The following is a 14,607-nucleotide window of genomic DNA, read 5'->3' as shown; positions in this document are numbered from 1 at the left end:
CATGTAGATCTGGTTAAAGTGACTATGCATATATGCTAAACAGAGAGTAGCAGTAGCGTAAAAGAGGGGTTGGCGGGTGGCGGGACACAATGCAGATAGCCCGGTTAGCCAATGTGTGGGAGCACTCTTTGGTCGGGCCAATTGAGGTATTATGCTGAACAATTAATCAAATGACCACCCGGACTATTTACACTGACCCTCCTCTGACCTGTTGCACCCTCTACAACCACTGTGATTATTATTTCACCAGATAAGATATTCAGATAATAATAATAATAATTACAGTGGTTGTAGAGGGTGCAACAGGTCAGCACCTCAGGAGTAAATGTCAGTTGGCTTTTCATAGCCAATCATTCAGAGGTCGAGACAGCAGAAACTCAAACATTCATTCCGACTTGCTGATGGTAAACCTGAACCATTTTAAATAAAATCTAATCGAAGCCCCGATCAGCATACAGCCTACGTTGGTCAGCGAGCGAAGCTGCTCAGAGTGCCCAGTTTGACTAGGCTATTGAAAGACAGATGTAACAAAATATTAGGTATTTTTGGAAGGTAGAAAGAAAGTAGTTTGAGCATAACGTTTTAGTGAACCGGCAATGCGTAACATTTTGTAACGATTTTCTGACCGACACATGCTACATTTTGGTCGATTTTTGGGGGTCTCACGGACCGATGTACTCATATCTTAAACATTTGAACCGGAAAACGATGCGTATCGGTGAATTGTTACATCTGTTATTAATGAAGGATCACATAATTGCATTCATGTAATCAGTAGAAATAATCCAATTAATCATACTGGTGAGCAAACAGTCTTCCCTGTGGCTCAGTTGGTAGAGCATGGTGTTTGCAACGCCAGCATGGTGTGTGCAACGCCAGGGTTGTGGGTTCGATTCCCACAGGGGGCCAGTACAAAAAAAAAAAAATGAAATAAAATGTATGCATTCACTACTGTAAGTCGCTCTGGATAAGAGCGTCTGCTAAATGACTAAAATGTAAATGTAAAATGCAAACATTTCATAACTTCAGATGGCAGTAAATACATGTTCAAACAACACACTCCAGATAGCAGTTATGCACCCTTTCATAGAAGTAGTAGAAGAAGAAGAAAAACGGACTACTTCAAAATGGAGATGACCTCAATGGCGCTGCCCATGCCCTCACAGATGCCATAACAGGACAGGTACAATGTTGCGTCCTCTAACTATCTCTATGGTTATCTGCCGTCGCAGGTTCTATACCAGAGTCTGAAGGAGCTGCTGGACTATGAAGGAGACGTGGAGGAGGACATGATGATCACCTTCCAGATCTCACAGACTGACCTGTTTGGAGAACCCATCACTTACGACCTGAAGGAAAATGGGGACAAGATACCTGTTACTGCGGACAATAGAAAGGTGAGATGCCTGTTGTCTAGTCTATCACAGGACCACTGAAGTATGTAGTCTATCACAGGACCACTGAAGTATCTAGTCTATCACAGGACCACTGAAGTATCTAGTCTATCACAGGACCACTGAAGTATCTAGTCTATCACAGGACCACTGAAGTATCTAGTCTATCACAGGACCACTGAAGTATCTAGTCTATCACAGGATCACTGACTGAAGTATCTAGTCTATCACAGGATCACTGACTGAAGTATCCAGTCTATCACAGGACCACTGAAGTATCTAGTCTATCACAGGATCACTGACTGAAGTATCTAGTCTATCACAGGACCACTGACTGAAGTATCTAGTGTATCACAGGACCACTGACTGAAGTATCCAGTCTATCCCAGGACCACTGAAGTGAACGATGATGTTGTTTTGACTGGTCCTATCTGTGTTCCTGTGTGATCTCCAGGAGTTTGTCTCTCTGTATGGTGATTACATTCTTAATAAGAGTGTGGAGCGCCAGTTCAAAGCCTTCAGGAGGGGCTTTCAGATGGTCACCAACGAGTCGCCTCTCAAGTGTTTATTTAGACCTGAAGAGGTGGAGCTACTTATCTGTGGAAGCAGGGTAAGTAGGATTTTTGTTAGGATTTTCACTTTAAGCATATGATTTAAAAAAAAAACAGAATACAGATACATGCATATGCAGTGCCTTCATAAAGTATTCACACCCCTTGACTTTTTCCACATTTTGTTGTGTTACATCCTGAATTTAAAATGTATTAAAACAGATTAAAAAAATGAATTAAATAAAAAATTGTCACTGGCCTACACACAATACCCCATAATTTCAAAGTGGAATAATTTTTTCCCTGAAATTTGTACAAATTAATACAACGTTTTAAAGCTGAAATGTCTTGAGTCAATAAGTATTCAAACCCTTTGTTATGGCAAACCTAAATAATTTCAGAAAAAATTTAATAAATAGCTTAACCCCCTCAGGTTGATGCACGGAAATCAAAATTAGCATAATAATAAAAAATCCCCATAACAATCTGTCACTTTAAGCTATAGATCTCTATAACACTTCCGCATCTGCGGTGAAAGGTGACAGAGCTAGAACAGCGTTTGTTAAGACCATGAGGCGTCCTGAAAATCAGTCTTCTCACGAAAACCACCTGTAGTTGTATTTATTTTACCAGGCAAGTCAGTTAAGAACAAATTCTTATTTTCTACGACGGCCTAGGAACAGTGGGTTAACTGTCTTATTCAGGGGGCAGAACGACAGATTTTTACCTTGTCAGCTCAGGGATTCGATCTTGCAACCTTTCGGTTACTAGTCCAATGCTCTAACCACCAGTCAGATGTATACAATGCATTCGGAAAGTATTCAGACCCCTTCCCTTTTCCCACATTTTTGTTGTAAAATGGGTTCAATAAATAAAAAAAACTCATCATTCGACATACAATACCCCATAAATTCAAAGTGAAAACATGTTTTTAGAAATGTTTGCACATTTATTACAAAAGAAAAAACAAATGCCTTTATTTCATTAGTATTCATTAGATTAAAAAAAAATCTCGTGTCTATATTTGTTATATTTTTAACCTCAGTTTCAACATACTCTCCTGCAACCCACCTCACCCAATGTGTTATGGATCTGCTATTTTCTATACTTTAGAACCGGAACCCCCAACAGAATCTAGTCAGCTAACTAGCTACTAGCTAGTAGTCAGTTAGCCACGGCTAGCGGTCCTCAGCTAACCTTTAGCCAGGTCAACTCCTGCCAGTCTGCACAGCGCGATTCAACCCAGATCATACCGGACTGCTTTTTCTCCACATCTCCAGATTCCTACTGCAAGCTCTGAACCTTTTCACCTGGATCATCGCAGCTAGCTAGCTGCTATCCGAGTGGCTACCCCCCTGGCTAACGTCTCTGTCCCGACGCAAGCACCAGTTAGACTGGAACTAGCCTCGTGCTAGGCCCATCTCCCAGCTAGCTGAAGAGGTCCATCAGCCACTCCTTGAGCTACAATACCTATTTTGCCAATTGGCCTGGACCACTTTCACTGCCGACATGGAGCCCCGCCGATCCATCACAACTGGTCTACTGCCGTAATCCGCCGCCAGGAAGTTTCAACAGGCTCCTCCGTCGTGACATCCCCTGAAGGCCCATCCGCTAGCTTGCTAGCCGCGGCTCGCTAGCTATCTAGAGCGTATTGGATTGTTAGCTGAAGAGGTCTATCAGCCAATTTCTTGGGCTACAATACCTATTTTGCCAATTGGCCTGGACCCTTTTACTACCTACATGGAACCCTGCCGATCCATCACGACTGGTCTGCCGACGTAACCATCCATGGGGGCTACAAACGACTCTTCCGTCGCAACGTCCCCCGAAGGCCCTTCTGCTAGCCCCGGCCCGCTAGCTGTCTGAATCGCCGTGTCTCCAGCTCATCTAGCTACTCACTGGTCCCTATGATCACTCGGCTACGCATGCCTCTCCCTAATGTCAATATGCCTTGTCCATTGCTGTTTTGATTTGTGATTATTTTCATATTTCACTGTAGAGCCTCCAGCAATACTCAATATGCCTTAGCTGGCCCTTTTTGTTCCACCTCCCACACATGTGGTGACCTCACCTGCTTTAAATGGTGTCTCGAGACAAAACCTCGCTCATCGTCACTCAATGCCTAGGTTTACCTCCACTGTATTCACATCCTTCCATACCCTTGTCTGTACATTATGCCTTGAATCTATTCTTCCGCGCCCAGAAACCTGCTCCTTTTACTCTCTGTTCCTGAACGCACTAGACGACCAGTTCTTATATCCTTTAGCCGTACCCTCATCCTACTCCTCCTCTGTTCCTCTGGTGATGTAGAGGTTAATCCAGGCCCTGTAGCCCCCAGCACCACTCCCATTCCCCAGGCGCTATCATTTGTTGACTTCTGTAACTGTAAAAGCCTTGGTTTCATGCATGTTAACATCAGAAGCCTCCTCCCTAAGATTGTTTTATTCACTGCTTTAGCACACTCTGCCAACCCGGATGTCCTAGCCGTATCTGAATCCTGGCTTAGGAAGGCCACCAAAAACCCTGAAATGTCTATCCCTAACTATAACATTTTCCAACAAGATAGAACTGCCAAAGGGGCTGGAGTTGCAATCTACTGCAGAGAGAGCCTGCAGCGTTCTGTCATACTATCCAGGTCTGTGCCCAAACAATTCGAGCTTCTACTTCTAAAAATCCACCTTTCCAGAAACAAGTCTCTCACCGTTGCCGCTTGTTATAAACCACCTTCAGCCCCCAGCTGAGCCCTGGACACCATATGTGAATTGATTGCACCCCATCTATCTTCAGAGCTCGTACTGTTAGGTGACCTAAACTGGGACATGCTTAACACCCCGGCCGTCCTACAATCTAAGCTAGACACCCTCAATCTCACACAAATTATTAATGAACCTACCAGGTACAACCCCAAATCTGTAACCATGGGCACCCTCATAGATATCATCCTGACCAACCTGCCCTCTAAATACACCTCTGCTGTCTTCAACCAGGATCTCAGCGATCACCTCCTCATTGCCTGTAGGGATATTGACCTCATTCCGTCAGTAGAGGATGCCTGGTTATTCTTTAAAAGTGTTTTCCTCACCAACTTAAATAAGCATGCCCCATTCAAAAAATGTAGAACCAGGAACAGATATAGCCCTTGGTTCTCTCCAGACCTGACTGCCCTTGACCAGCACAAAACATCCTGTGGCGTTCTGCATTAGCATCGAATAGCCCCTGCGATATGCAACTTTTCAGGGAAGTTAGGAACAGGCTGTTAGGAAAGCAAAGGCTAGCCTTTTCATACAGCAATTTGCATCCTGTAGCACAAACTCCAAAAAGTTCTGGGACACTGTAAAGTCCATGGAGAATAAGAACAGCTGCCCACTGCACTGAGGCTAGGAAACACTGTCACCACCGATAAATCCACGATAATTGAGAATTGCAATAAGCCTTTTTCTACAGGCTGGCCATGATTTCCACCTGGCTACCCCTATCCCGGTCAACAGCCCTGCACCCCCCACAGCAACTTGCCCAAGCCTCCCCCATTTCTCCTTCACCCAAATCCAGTTAGCTGATGTTCTAAAAGAGTTGCAATATCTGGACCCCTACAAATCAGCTGGGCTAGACAATCTGGACCCTCTCTTTCTAAAATTATCTGCCAAAATTGTTGCAACCCCTATTACTAGCCTATTCAACCTCTCTTTCGTATCGTCTGAGATACCCAAAGATTGGAAAGCTGCCGGGGTCATCCCCCTCTTCAAAGGGGAGACACTCTAGACCCTAACTGTTACAGACCTATATCTATCCTACCCTGCCTTTCTAAGGTCTTCGAAAGCCAAGTTAACACATAGATCACTGACCATTTTGAATCCCACCGTACCTTCTCCGCTATGCAATCTGGTTTTTCCGAGCTGGTCTTGGGTGCACCTCAGTCACGCTCAAGGTCCTAAACGATATCATAACCGCCATCGATAAAAGACAATACTGTGCAGCCGTATTCATCGACCTGGCCAAGGCTTTCGACTCTGTCAATCATTCTTATCGGTAGACTCAACAGCCTTGGTTTCTCAAATGACTGCCTCGCCTGGTTCACCAACTACTTCTCTGAAAGAGTTCAGTGTGTCAAATCGGAGGGCCTGTTGTCCGGACCTCTGGTTGTCTCTATGGGGGTGCCACAGGGTTCAATTCTCGGGCTGACTCTTATCTCTGTATACATCAATGATGTCGCTCTTGCTGCTGGTGATACAGGAACACAGTGGCCGCCGTCATTCTTAAATGGAAGAAGTTTGGAACCACTAAGACCCTTCCTATAGCAGGCCACTGAGCAATCGGGGGAATGACCTTGGTCAGGGAGGTGACCAAGAACCCGATGGTCAGAGTTCCTCTGTAGAGGTCGAAGAACCTTCCAGAAGGACAACCATCTCTGCAGGACTCCACCAATCAGGCCTTTATGGTAGAATGGCCAGACGGAAGCCACTTAAAAGGCACATGACAGCCCGCTTGGAGTTTGCCAAAAGTCACCTAAAGGACTCTCAGACCATGAGAAACCAGATTCTCTGGTCTGATGAAACCTTGACTTGAATACCAAGCATCACATCTGGAGGAAACCTGGCACCATCCCTACGGTGAAGCGTGGTGGCAGCATCATGCTGTGGGGATGTTTTTCAGCGGCAGGGACCGGGAGACTTGTCAGGATCGATGCAAAGATGAACGGAGCAAAGTACAGAGATCCTTGATGAAAGGTCCAGAGTGCTCAGGACCTCAGACTGTGGCACCTTCTAACAGGACAACTACCCAATTCCCACAGCCAAGGCAGCGCAGTATTGGCTTCGGGACAAGTCTCTGAATGTACTTGAGTGGCCCAGCCAGAGCCCGGACTTGAACCCGATCGAACATCTCTGGAGAGACCTGAAAATAGCTGTGCTGGGACGCTCCCCATCCAACCTGAATGAGCTTGACAGGATCTGCAGAGAAGAATGGGAGACACTCCTCATACAGGTGTGCCAAGCTTGTAGCGTCATACCCAAGAAGACTCAAGGCTGTAATCGCTGCAAAAGGTGCTTCAACAACGCACTGAGTAAAAGGGCTGAATACTTTATGTAAATGTAATATTTCAGTTTTTCATGAATTTGCAAACATTTCTAAAAACTAGTTTTTGCTTCGTCATTATGGGGTAATGTGTGTAGATTGATGAGGAAAAATACAGTGCTAAAAAAAAAAACGTCTGTGATTGGGAGTCCCATAGAGCGACGCACAATTGGCCCAGCGTCGTTAGGGTTTGGCCAGGGTAGGCCGTCATTGTAAATAAGAATTTGTTCTTAACTGGCTTGCCTAGTTAAATAAAGGTTAAATTAATAAATAAAAGGTTAATTAAATAAAAACATTGTAGTTACTCCACATTAACCTAAATTACAGAGTGAAAAGAAGGAAGCCTTTGCAGAATATTAACAATATTCCAAAACATGCATCCTGTTTGCAACAAGGCACTAAAGTAATACTACAAAAAAATGTGGCAAAGCAATTCACTTTTTATCCTGAATACAACACATTACTGAGTACCACTCTCCATATTTTCAAGCATAGTGGTGGCTGCATCATGTGATGGGTATGCTTGTAATTGTTAAGGACTGGGGAGAAGAAAGATAAGCTAAGCACAGGCAAAATCCTAGAGGAAAACCTGGTTCAGTCTGCTTTCCACCAGACACTAGGAGATAGATTCACTTTTTCAGCGGGACATTAACCTAAAACACAAGGCCAAATCTACTCTGGAGTTGCTTACCAAGAAAACAGGGAATGTTCCTGAGTGTCCAAGTTACAGTTTTGACATAAATCTGCTTGAAAATCTATAGCAAGACCTGAAAATGGTTGTCTAGCAATGACGAACAACCAATTTGACAGAGTTTGAAGAATGTTGCACAATTCAGGTGTGGGAACACTCTTAGAGACTTACCCAGAAAGACTCACCACTATAATCACTGCCAAAGGTGATTCTAACATGTATTAACTCAGAGGGTTGATTACTTATCTAATCAAGATATATTCGTATTTTTTATTATCTTTTTGTACAAAAGTTAGAATTTTTCTTCCACTCTGACATTAGAGTATTTTGTGTAGATCGTCAACAAAATATGACAATTTAAATCCATAGCTGCACTATTGTTTTCTATGCCACCTGATGTAGCTTGATCTAACTGTCTCTTGTGTTCCAACTTCCTTCTCAGAATTTAGACTTTCAGGCGCTTGAAGAAACGACAGAGTATGACGGAGGCTACAGCAAGGATTGTCGCATTATTAAGTAAAAAAAAAAAAATGTTTTTGATGTAATTTATTACAATGTTGTGACATTGATTTCTATATTTCTATACAAAGATCTCTTTCAATTTCTCTCTTGAATGAAAGATCTGCATATATTACTTTCATTATATGACATATATATATATATATATATAAAATAATATATGCTGAACAAAAAATATTAACGCAACATGAAACAATTTCAAGATTTTACTGAGTTACAGTTCATATAAGGAAAACCATTCAATTGAAATAAATTCATTAGGCCATAATCTATGGATTTCACATGACTGGGCAGGGGCACAGCCATGGGTGGGCCTGGAAGGGCATAGGTCCACCTACTTGGGAGCCAGGCCCAGCCAATCTTAATGAGTTTTTACCCACTAAAGGGCTTTATTACAGACAAAAATACTCCTCATTTTCATCAGCTGTCCGGATGGCTGATCTCAAACGATCCGCAGGTGAAGAAGCCGAATGTGGAGGTCCTGGGCTGGCGTGTGCTGTGTTTTTTTTAGTCCTGTTGGATGTACTGCCAAATTCTCTGAAACAATGTTGGAGGTGGCTTATGGTAGAGAAATTGACATGAAATTACCGGGCAACAGGTGTGGTGGACATTCCTGCAGTCAGCATGCCAATTGCACGCTCCTTCAAAACTGTGGCATTGTGTTGTGTGACAAAACTGCACATTTTAGAGTGGCCATTTATTGTTCCCAGCGCAAGGTGCACCTGTGAAATGATCATGCTGTTTAGTCGGCTTCTTGATATGCCACACCTGTCAGGTGGATGGATAATCTTGGCAAAGGAGAAATGCTCACTAACAGGGATGTTAACAAATTTGGGCACAAAAATTTGAGAGAAATATACTTTTTGTGAGTATGGAACATTTCTGGGATCTTATATTTCATGAAACATGGGACCAACACTTTACATGTTGCGTTTTATATTTCATTCCAGCAGGCCACAATCAACAGCCTGATCAACTCTATGCGAAGGAGATGTGTCGCGCTGCATGAGGCAAATGGTCACAGCAGATACTGACTGGTTTTCTGATCCATGCCCTTAACTTTTTTCTTTTTTTTTATGCATCAGTGACCAACAGATGAATATCTGTATTCCCAGTCATGTGTAATCCATAGAGCCTAATTTATTTATTTCAATTGACTGATTTCCTTATATGAACTGTAACTCTGTAAAGTCTTTTGAAATTGTTGCATGTTGCATTTATATTTTTGTTCAGTATATACACCACATGACCAAAAGTATGTGGACACCTGCTCATCTAACATCTCATTCCAAAACCATGGATATTAATATGGAGTTGGTCCCCCCCTTTGCTGCAGTAACAGCCTCTACTCTTCTGGGAAGGCTTTCCACTAGATGTTGGTACATTGCTGCAGGGACTTGCTTCCATTCAGCCACAAGAGCATTAGTGAGGTCGGGCACTGATGTTGGGTGATTTAGGCCTGGCTCGTGGTCGGTGTTCCAATTCATCCCAAAGGTGTTCAGTGGGGTTGAGGTCAGGGCTCTGTGCATGCCGGTCAAGTTCTTCCACACCGATCTCGACAAACCATTTCTATATGGTCCTCGCTTTGTGCACGGGGGCATTGTCACGCTGAAACAGGAAAGGGGCCTTCCCCAAACTGTTGCCACAAAGTTGGAAGCACAGAATTGTCTAGAATGTTGTTGTATGCTGTATCGTTAATACACTATATATATGGTATATCAGCCATGGTATATCAGACTGAATTCCACGGGTATGACAAAACATGTATTTTTACTGCTCTAATTATGTTGCTAACCAGTTTATAATAGCAATAAGGCATCTCGGGGGTTTGTGGTATATGGCCAATATACCATGGCTAAGGACTCCGCGTTGTGTCGTGCTTAAGAACATCCCCGTTGGCCATATACCTCCTCAGGCCTTATTGCATATACACACACACACACACACACACACACACACACACACACACACACACACACACACACACAGTATGTGGACACCCCTTCAAATTAGTTTGAAAGAATGTCCACATACCTTTGACCATTTAGTGTGTGTGTGTTTTGTCACATTCTGAAGCTACTGCTGTTTTATTAGGAAAAAGTGGAATACAGATTCCATATACACCCAGACCAACAAAAAAAATACTTTTAAAATTATTTTCCTTTATTTCTCACTCATAGAGACTTCTGGGAGACGGTACATTCATTTGGTGAGGAGGATAAGAGACTTTTCCTCCAGTTTACTACGGGGACTGACAGAGCACCCGTAGGAGGGCTGGGCAAGTTAAAGATGATCATCGCCAAGAACGGCCCCGACACAGACAGGTGAGACCAGGCCTCGGGTCCCAAAATGGCATCATGTTCCCTATATGGTGCACGACTACTGACCGGAGTCGTATGGGCCCACATTCTATTCCATAGATAGGTGCACTGTTTTTGACCGAAACGGGTGTTTTATAGGGAATAGGGTGCCGTTTGGGACATAGCTCAGACTTTATGTCTCAGATGGTACACTAATCCATACAGTGTATTCGGGAAAGTATTCAGACCCGTTGTTTCGTTTCAGCTTTATTCTAAAATGTATTACATTTGATATATATAGATATAGATAGATAGATAGATAGATAGGAAAACTAGCACATTTCCATCAGTATTCAGACCCTTTACTCAGTCCTTTGTTGAAGAACCTCTGGCAGCGATTACAGCCTCGAGTCTTCTTGGGTATGACGCTACGAGCTTGGCACACCTGTATTTGCAGAGTTCTTCCCATTATTCTCTGCAGTTCCTCTCAAGCTCTGTCAGGTTGGATGGGGAGTATCGCTGCACAGCTATTTTCAGGTCTCCAGAGATGTTCGATCGGGTTCAAGTCCTGGCTCTGGCTGGGCCACTCAAGGACATTCAGAGACTTGTCCCAAAGCCACTCCTGTGTTGTCTTGGGTGTGTGCTTAGGGTCGCTGTTCTGTTGTGAAGATGAACCTTCACCCCAGTCTTGAGTTCCTGAGCTACTTTTTCATCAAGGATCTCTCTGTACTTTGCTCTGTTAATCTTTGCCTCGATCCTGACTAGTCTCCCAGTCGCTGCTGCTGAAAAAAATCCTCACAGCATGATGCTGCCACCACCATGCTTCACCGTAGGGATGGTGCCAGGTTTCCTCCAGACATGATGCTTGGCATTCAGGCCAAAGAGTTCAATCTTGGTTTCATCAGACCAGAGAATCTTGTTTTTCATTGTCTGAGAGTCCTTAGGTGCCTTTTGGCAAACTCCAAGCGGGCTGTCATGTGCCTTTTACTGAGGAGTGGATTCCGTCTGGCCACTCTACCAAAAAGGCCTGCTTGGTGGAGTGCTGCAGAGATCATTGTCCTTCTGGAATGTTCTCCCATCTCCACAGAGGAACCATTGGGTTCTTGGTCACCTCCCTGACCAAGGCCCTTCTCCCCCGATTGCTCAGTTTGGCCAGGTAGCCAACTCTAGAAAGAGTCTTGGTGGTTCCAAACTTCTTCCCTTGAAGAATGATGGAGGCCACTGTGTTCTTGGGGACCTTAAATGCTGCAGAAATGTTTTCCACAGATATGTCTCTCGACACAATCCTGTTTTGGAGCTCTACAGACAATTCCTTCGACATCATGGCTTGGTTTTTGCTCTGACATGCACTGTCAACTGTGGGACCTTTATATAGACAGATGTGTGCCTTTCCAAATCGTGTCCAATCAGTTGAATTTACCTCATGTGGACTCAAATCAAGTTGTAGAAACATCTCAAGGATGATTAATGAAAACAAGATGCATCTGAGCTCAATTTCGAGTCTCATAGCAAAGGGTCTGAATACTTATTTAACCTCTATGGGCTAGGTGGGACGCTAGCGTGCCACCCGTGGTGCACTCCATCAACAGCAGGTGCATTTCAAGAGCGGCAAATTTGAATCCAAATAAATGTCAAAATTCAAATTTTTCTAAAATACAACTATTTTACACCATTTGAAAGATAAACATCTCCTTAATCTAACCACGTTTTACGATTTCAAAAAGGTTTTACGGCGAAAGCATAAATTTAGAGTATGTTAGGACAGTACATTTACAAGAGTTGTGTGTAATGTTTTGTCAAGTCAAAGACAGGGTCACCAAAACCATAAAACCAGCTAAAATGATGCACTAACCTTTTACAATCTCCATCAGATGACACTCCTAGGACATTATGTTAGACAATGCATGCATTTTTAGTTCTATCAAGTTCATATTTATATCCAAAAACAGCGTTTTACTATGGCATTGATGTTGAGGAAATCGTTTCCCTCCAATAACCGGCAGTCAAGTCAGCGTCACAAATTAAATAATTAAAATTAGAAAACATTGGTAAAATATTATATTGTCATTTAAAGAATTATAGATTTACATCTCTTGAACGCAATCAACTTGCCAGATTTAAAAATAACCTTACTGGGAAATCACACTTTGCAATAATCTGAGCACTGCGCCCAGAAAAATACGCGTTGCGATACAGACTAGACGTCATGTTGGGGAGATCTAAAATCGAAAATACTATGTAAATAATCCATTACCTTTGATTCTCTTCATCAGATGTCACTTCCAGGTATCACAGGTCCATAACGAATGTAGTTTTGTTCAAAAAAGCTCATAATTTATGTCCAAAAATCTCCGTCTTGTTAGCACATGATCTAAGCCAGCCGGACTTCTCGTCATGAACGAGGGGAAAAAATATATTTACGTTCGTTCAAACATGTCAAACGTTGTATAGCATAAATCATTAGGGTCTTTTTAACCAGAACATGAATAATATTCAAGGTGGACGAATGCATACTCTTTTATAACGTATTGGAACGAGGGTACCCAACATGAACTCGCGCGCCAGGTGTCTAATGGGACATCATCGTTCCATGGCTCTTGTTCGGTCAGATCTCCCTCCAGAAGACTCAAAACACTTTGTAAAGGCTGGTGACATCTAGTGGAAGCAATAGGAAGTGCCAAAATATTCCTCAGCCCCTGTGTTTTTCAATGGGATAGGTTTAAAGTCAATACAACACATCAGGTATCCACTTCCTGTCAGAAAATGTCTCAGGGTTTTGCCTGCCAAATGAGTTCTGTTATACTCACAGACACCATTCAAACAGTTTTAGAAACTTTAGAGTGTTTTCTATCCATATATAATAAGTATATGCATATTCTAGTTACTGGGTAGGATTAGTAACCAGATTAAATCGGGTACATTTTTTTTATCCAGACGTGCAAATGCTGCCCCCTAGCCCTAACAGGTTAAATAAGGTATTTCTGTTTTTTATCATTTATAAATTTGCCAAAAACATATTAACCTGTTTTCACTTTGTCAGCATGGGGTACTGTGATGTCATTGTGGGGTATTATGATGTCAGCATGGGGTACTGTGTGTAGATGCATAATGATTTTTTTTATTTAATCCATTTTAGAATGAGGTTGTAACGTAACATAATGTGGGAAAAGTAAAGGGGTTTGAATACTTTCTTAAAGCACTGTAGATTAGAACAACTAGAGCATGGATCAACTACTAGATTAGAACAACTAGAGCAGGGATCACCTACTAGATTAGAACAACTAGAGCAGGGATCAACTACTAGATCAGAGCAGGGATCAACTACTAGATTAGAACAACTAGAACAGGGATCAACTACTAGATTAGAACAACTAGAACAGGGATCAACTACTAGATTAGAACAACTAGAACAGGGATCAACTACTAGATTAGAACAACTAGAACAGGGATCAACTACTAGATTAGAGCAGGGATCATCTACTAGATTAGAACAACTAGAGCAGGGATCAACTACTAGATTAGAGCAGGGATCAACTACTAGATTAGAGCAGGGATCATCTACTAGATTAGAACAACTAGAGCAGGGATCATCTACTAGATTAGAGCAGGGATCATCTACTAGATTAGAGCAGGGATGATCTACTAGATTAGAGCAGGGATGATCTACTAGATTAGAGCAGGGATGATCTACTAGATTAGAGCAGGGATCATCTACTAGATTAGAGCAGGGATCAACTACTAGATTAGAGCAGGGATCAACTACTAGATTAGAGCAGGGATCATCTACTAGATTAGAACAACTAGAGCAGGGATCAACTACTAGATTAGAGCAGGGATCAACTACTAGATTAGAGCAGGGATCAACTACTAGATTAGAGCAACTAGAGCAGGGATGATCTACTAGATTAGAGCAGGGATGATCTACTAGATTAGAGCAGGGATGATCTACTAGATTAGAGCAGGGATGATCTACTAGATTAGAGCAGGGATCATCTACTAGATTAGAGCAGGGATCAACTACTAGATTAGAACAACTAGAGCAGGGATCATCTACTAGATTAGAACAGGGATCAACTACTAGA

General features: G+C 42.7%; 1 protein-coding gene across 5 annotated transcripts in view; it reads left to right on the top strand.

Annotated features, from left to right (window-relative positions):
• Nucleotides 1-14,607, top strand: part of LOC100194730 (ubiquitin-protein ligase E3A) — a 211,333-nt gene that overhangs the window by 30,602 nt on the left and 166,124 nt on the right. For all 5 annotated transcript variants that reach the window (XM_045688001.1, XM_045687998.1, XM_045688000.1 and 2 more), the window contains exons 10-13: nucleotides 1,233-1,397; nucleotides 1,849-2,004; nucleotides 8,149-8,222; nucleotides 10,406-10,549. In XM_045688001.1, coding sequence (XP_045543957.1) covers nucleotides 1,233-1,397; nucleotides 1,849-2,004; nucleotides 8,149-8,222; nucleotides 10,406-10,549 — 539 coding nt within the window. The remainder of the gene's footprint in view (nucleotides 1-1,232; nucleotides 1,398-1,848; nucleotides 2,005-8,148; nucleotides 8,223-10,405; nucleotides 10,550-14,607) is intronic.

Source organism: Salmo salar, chromosome ssa10 (genome assembly GCF_905237065.1).
Source record: "Salmo salar chromosome ssa10, Ssal_v3.1, whole genome shotgun sequence".
In the NCBI taxonomy this organism is placed as follows: domain Eukaryota; kingdom Metazoa; phylum Chordata; class Actinopteri; order Salmoniformes; family Salmonidae; genus Salmo; species Salmo salar.
Note: the sequence above shows the minus strand (reverse complement) of the source record. Positions and strands in the feature narration are given on the sequence as shown.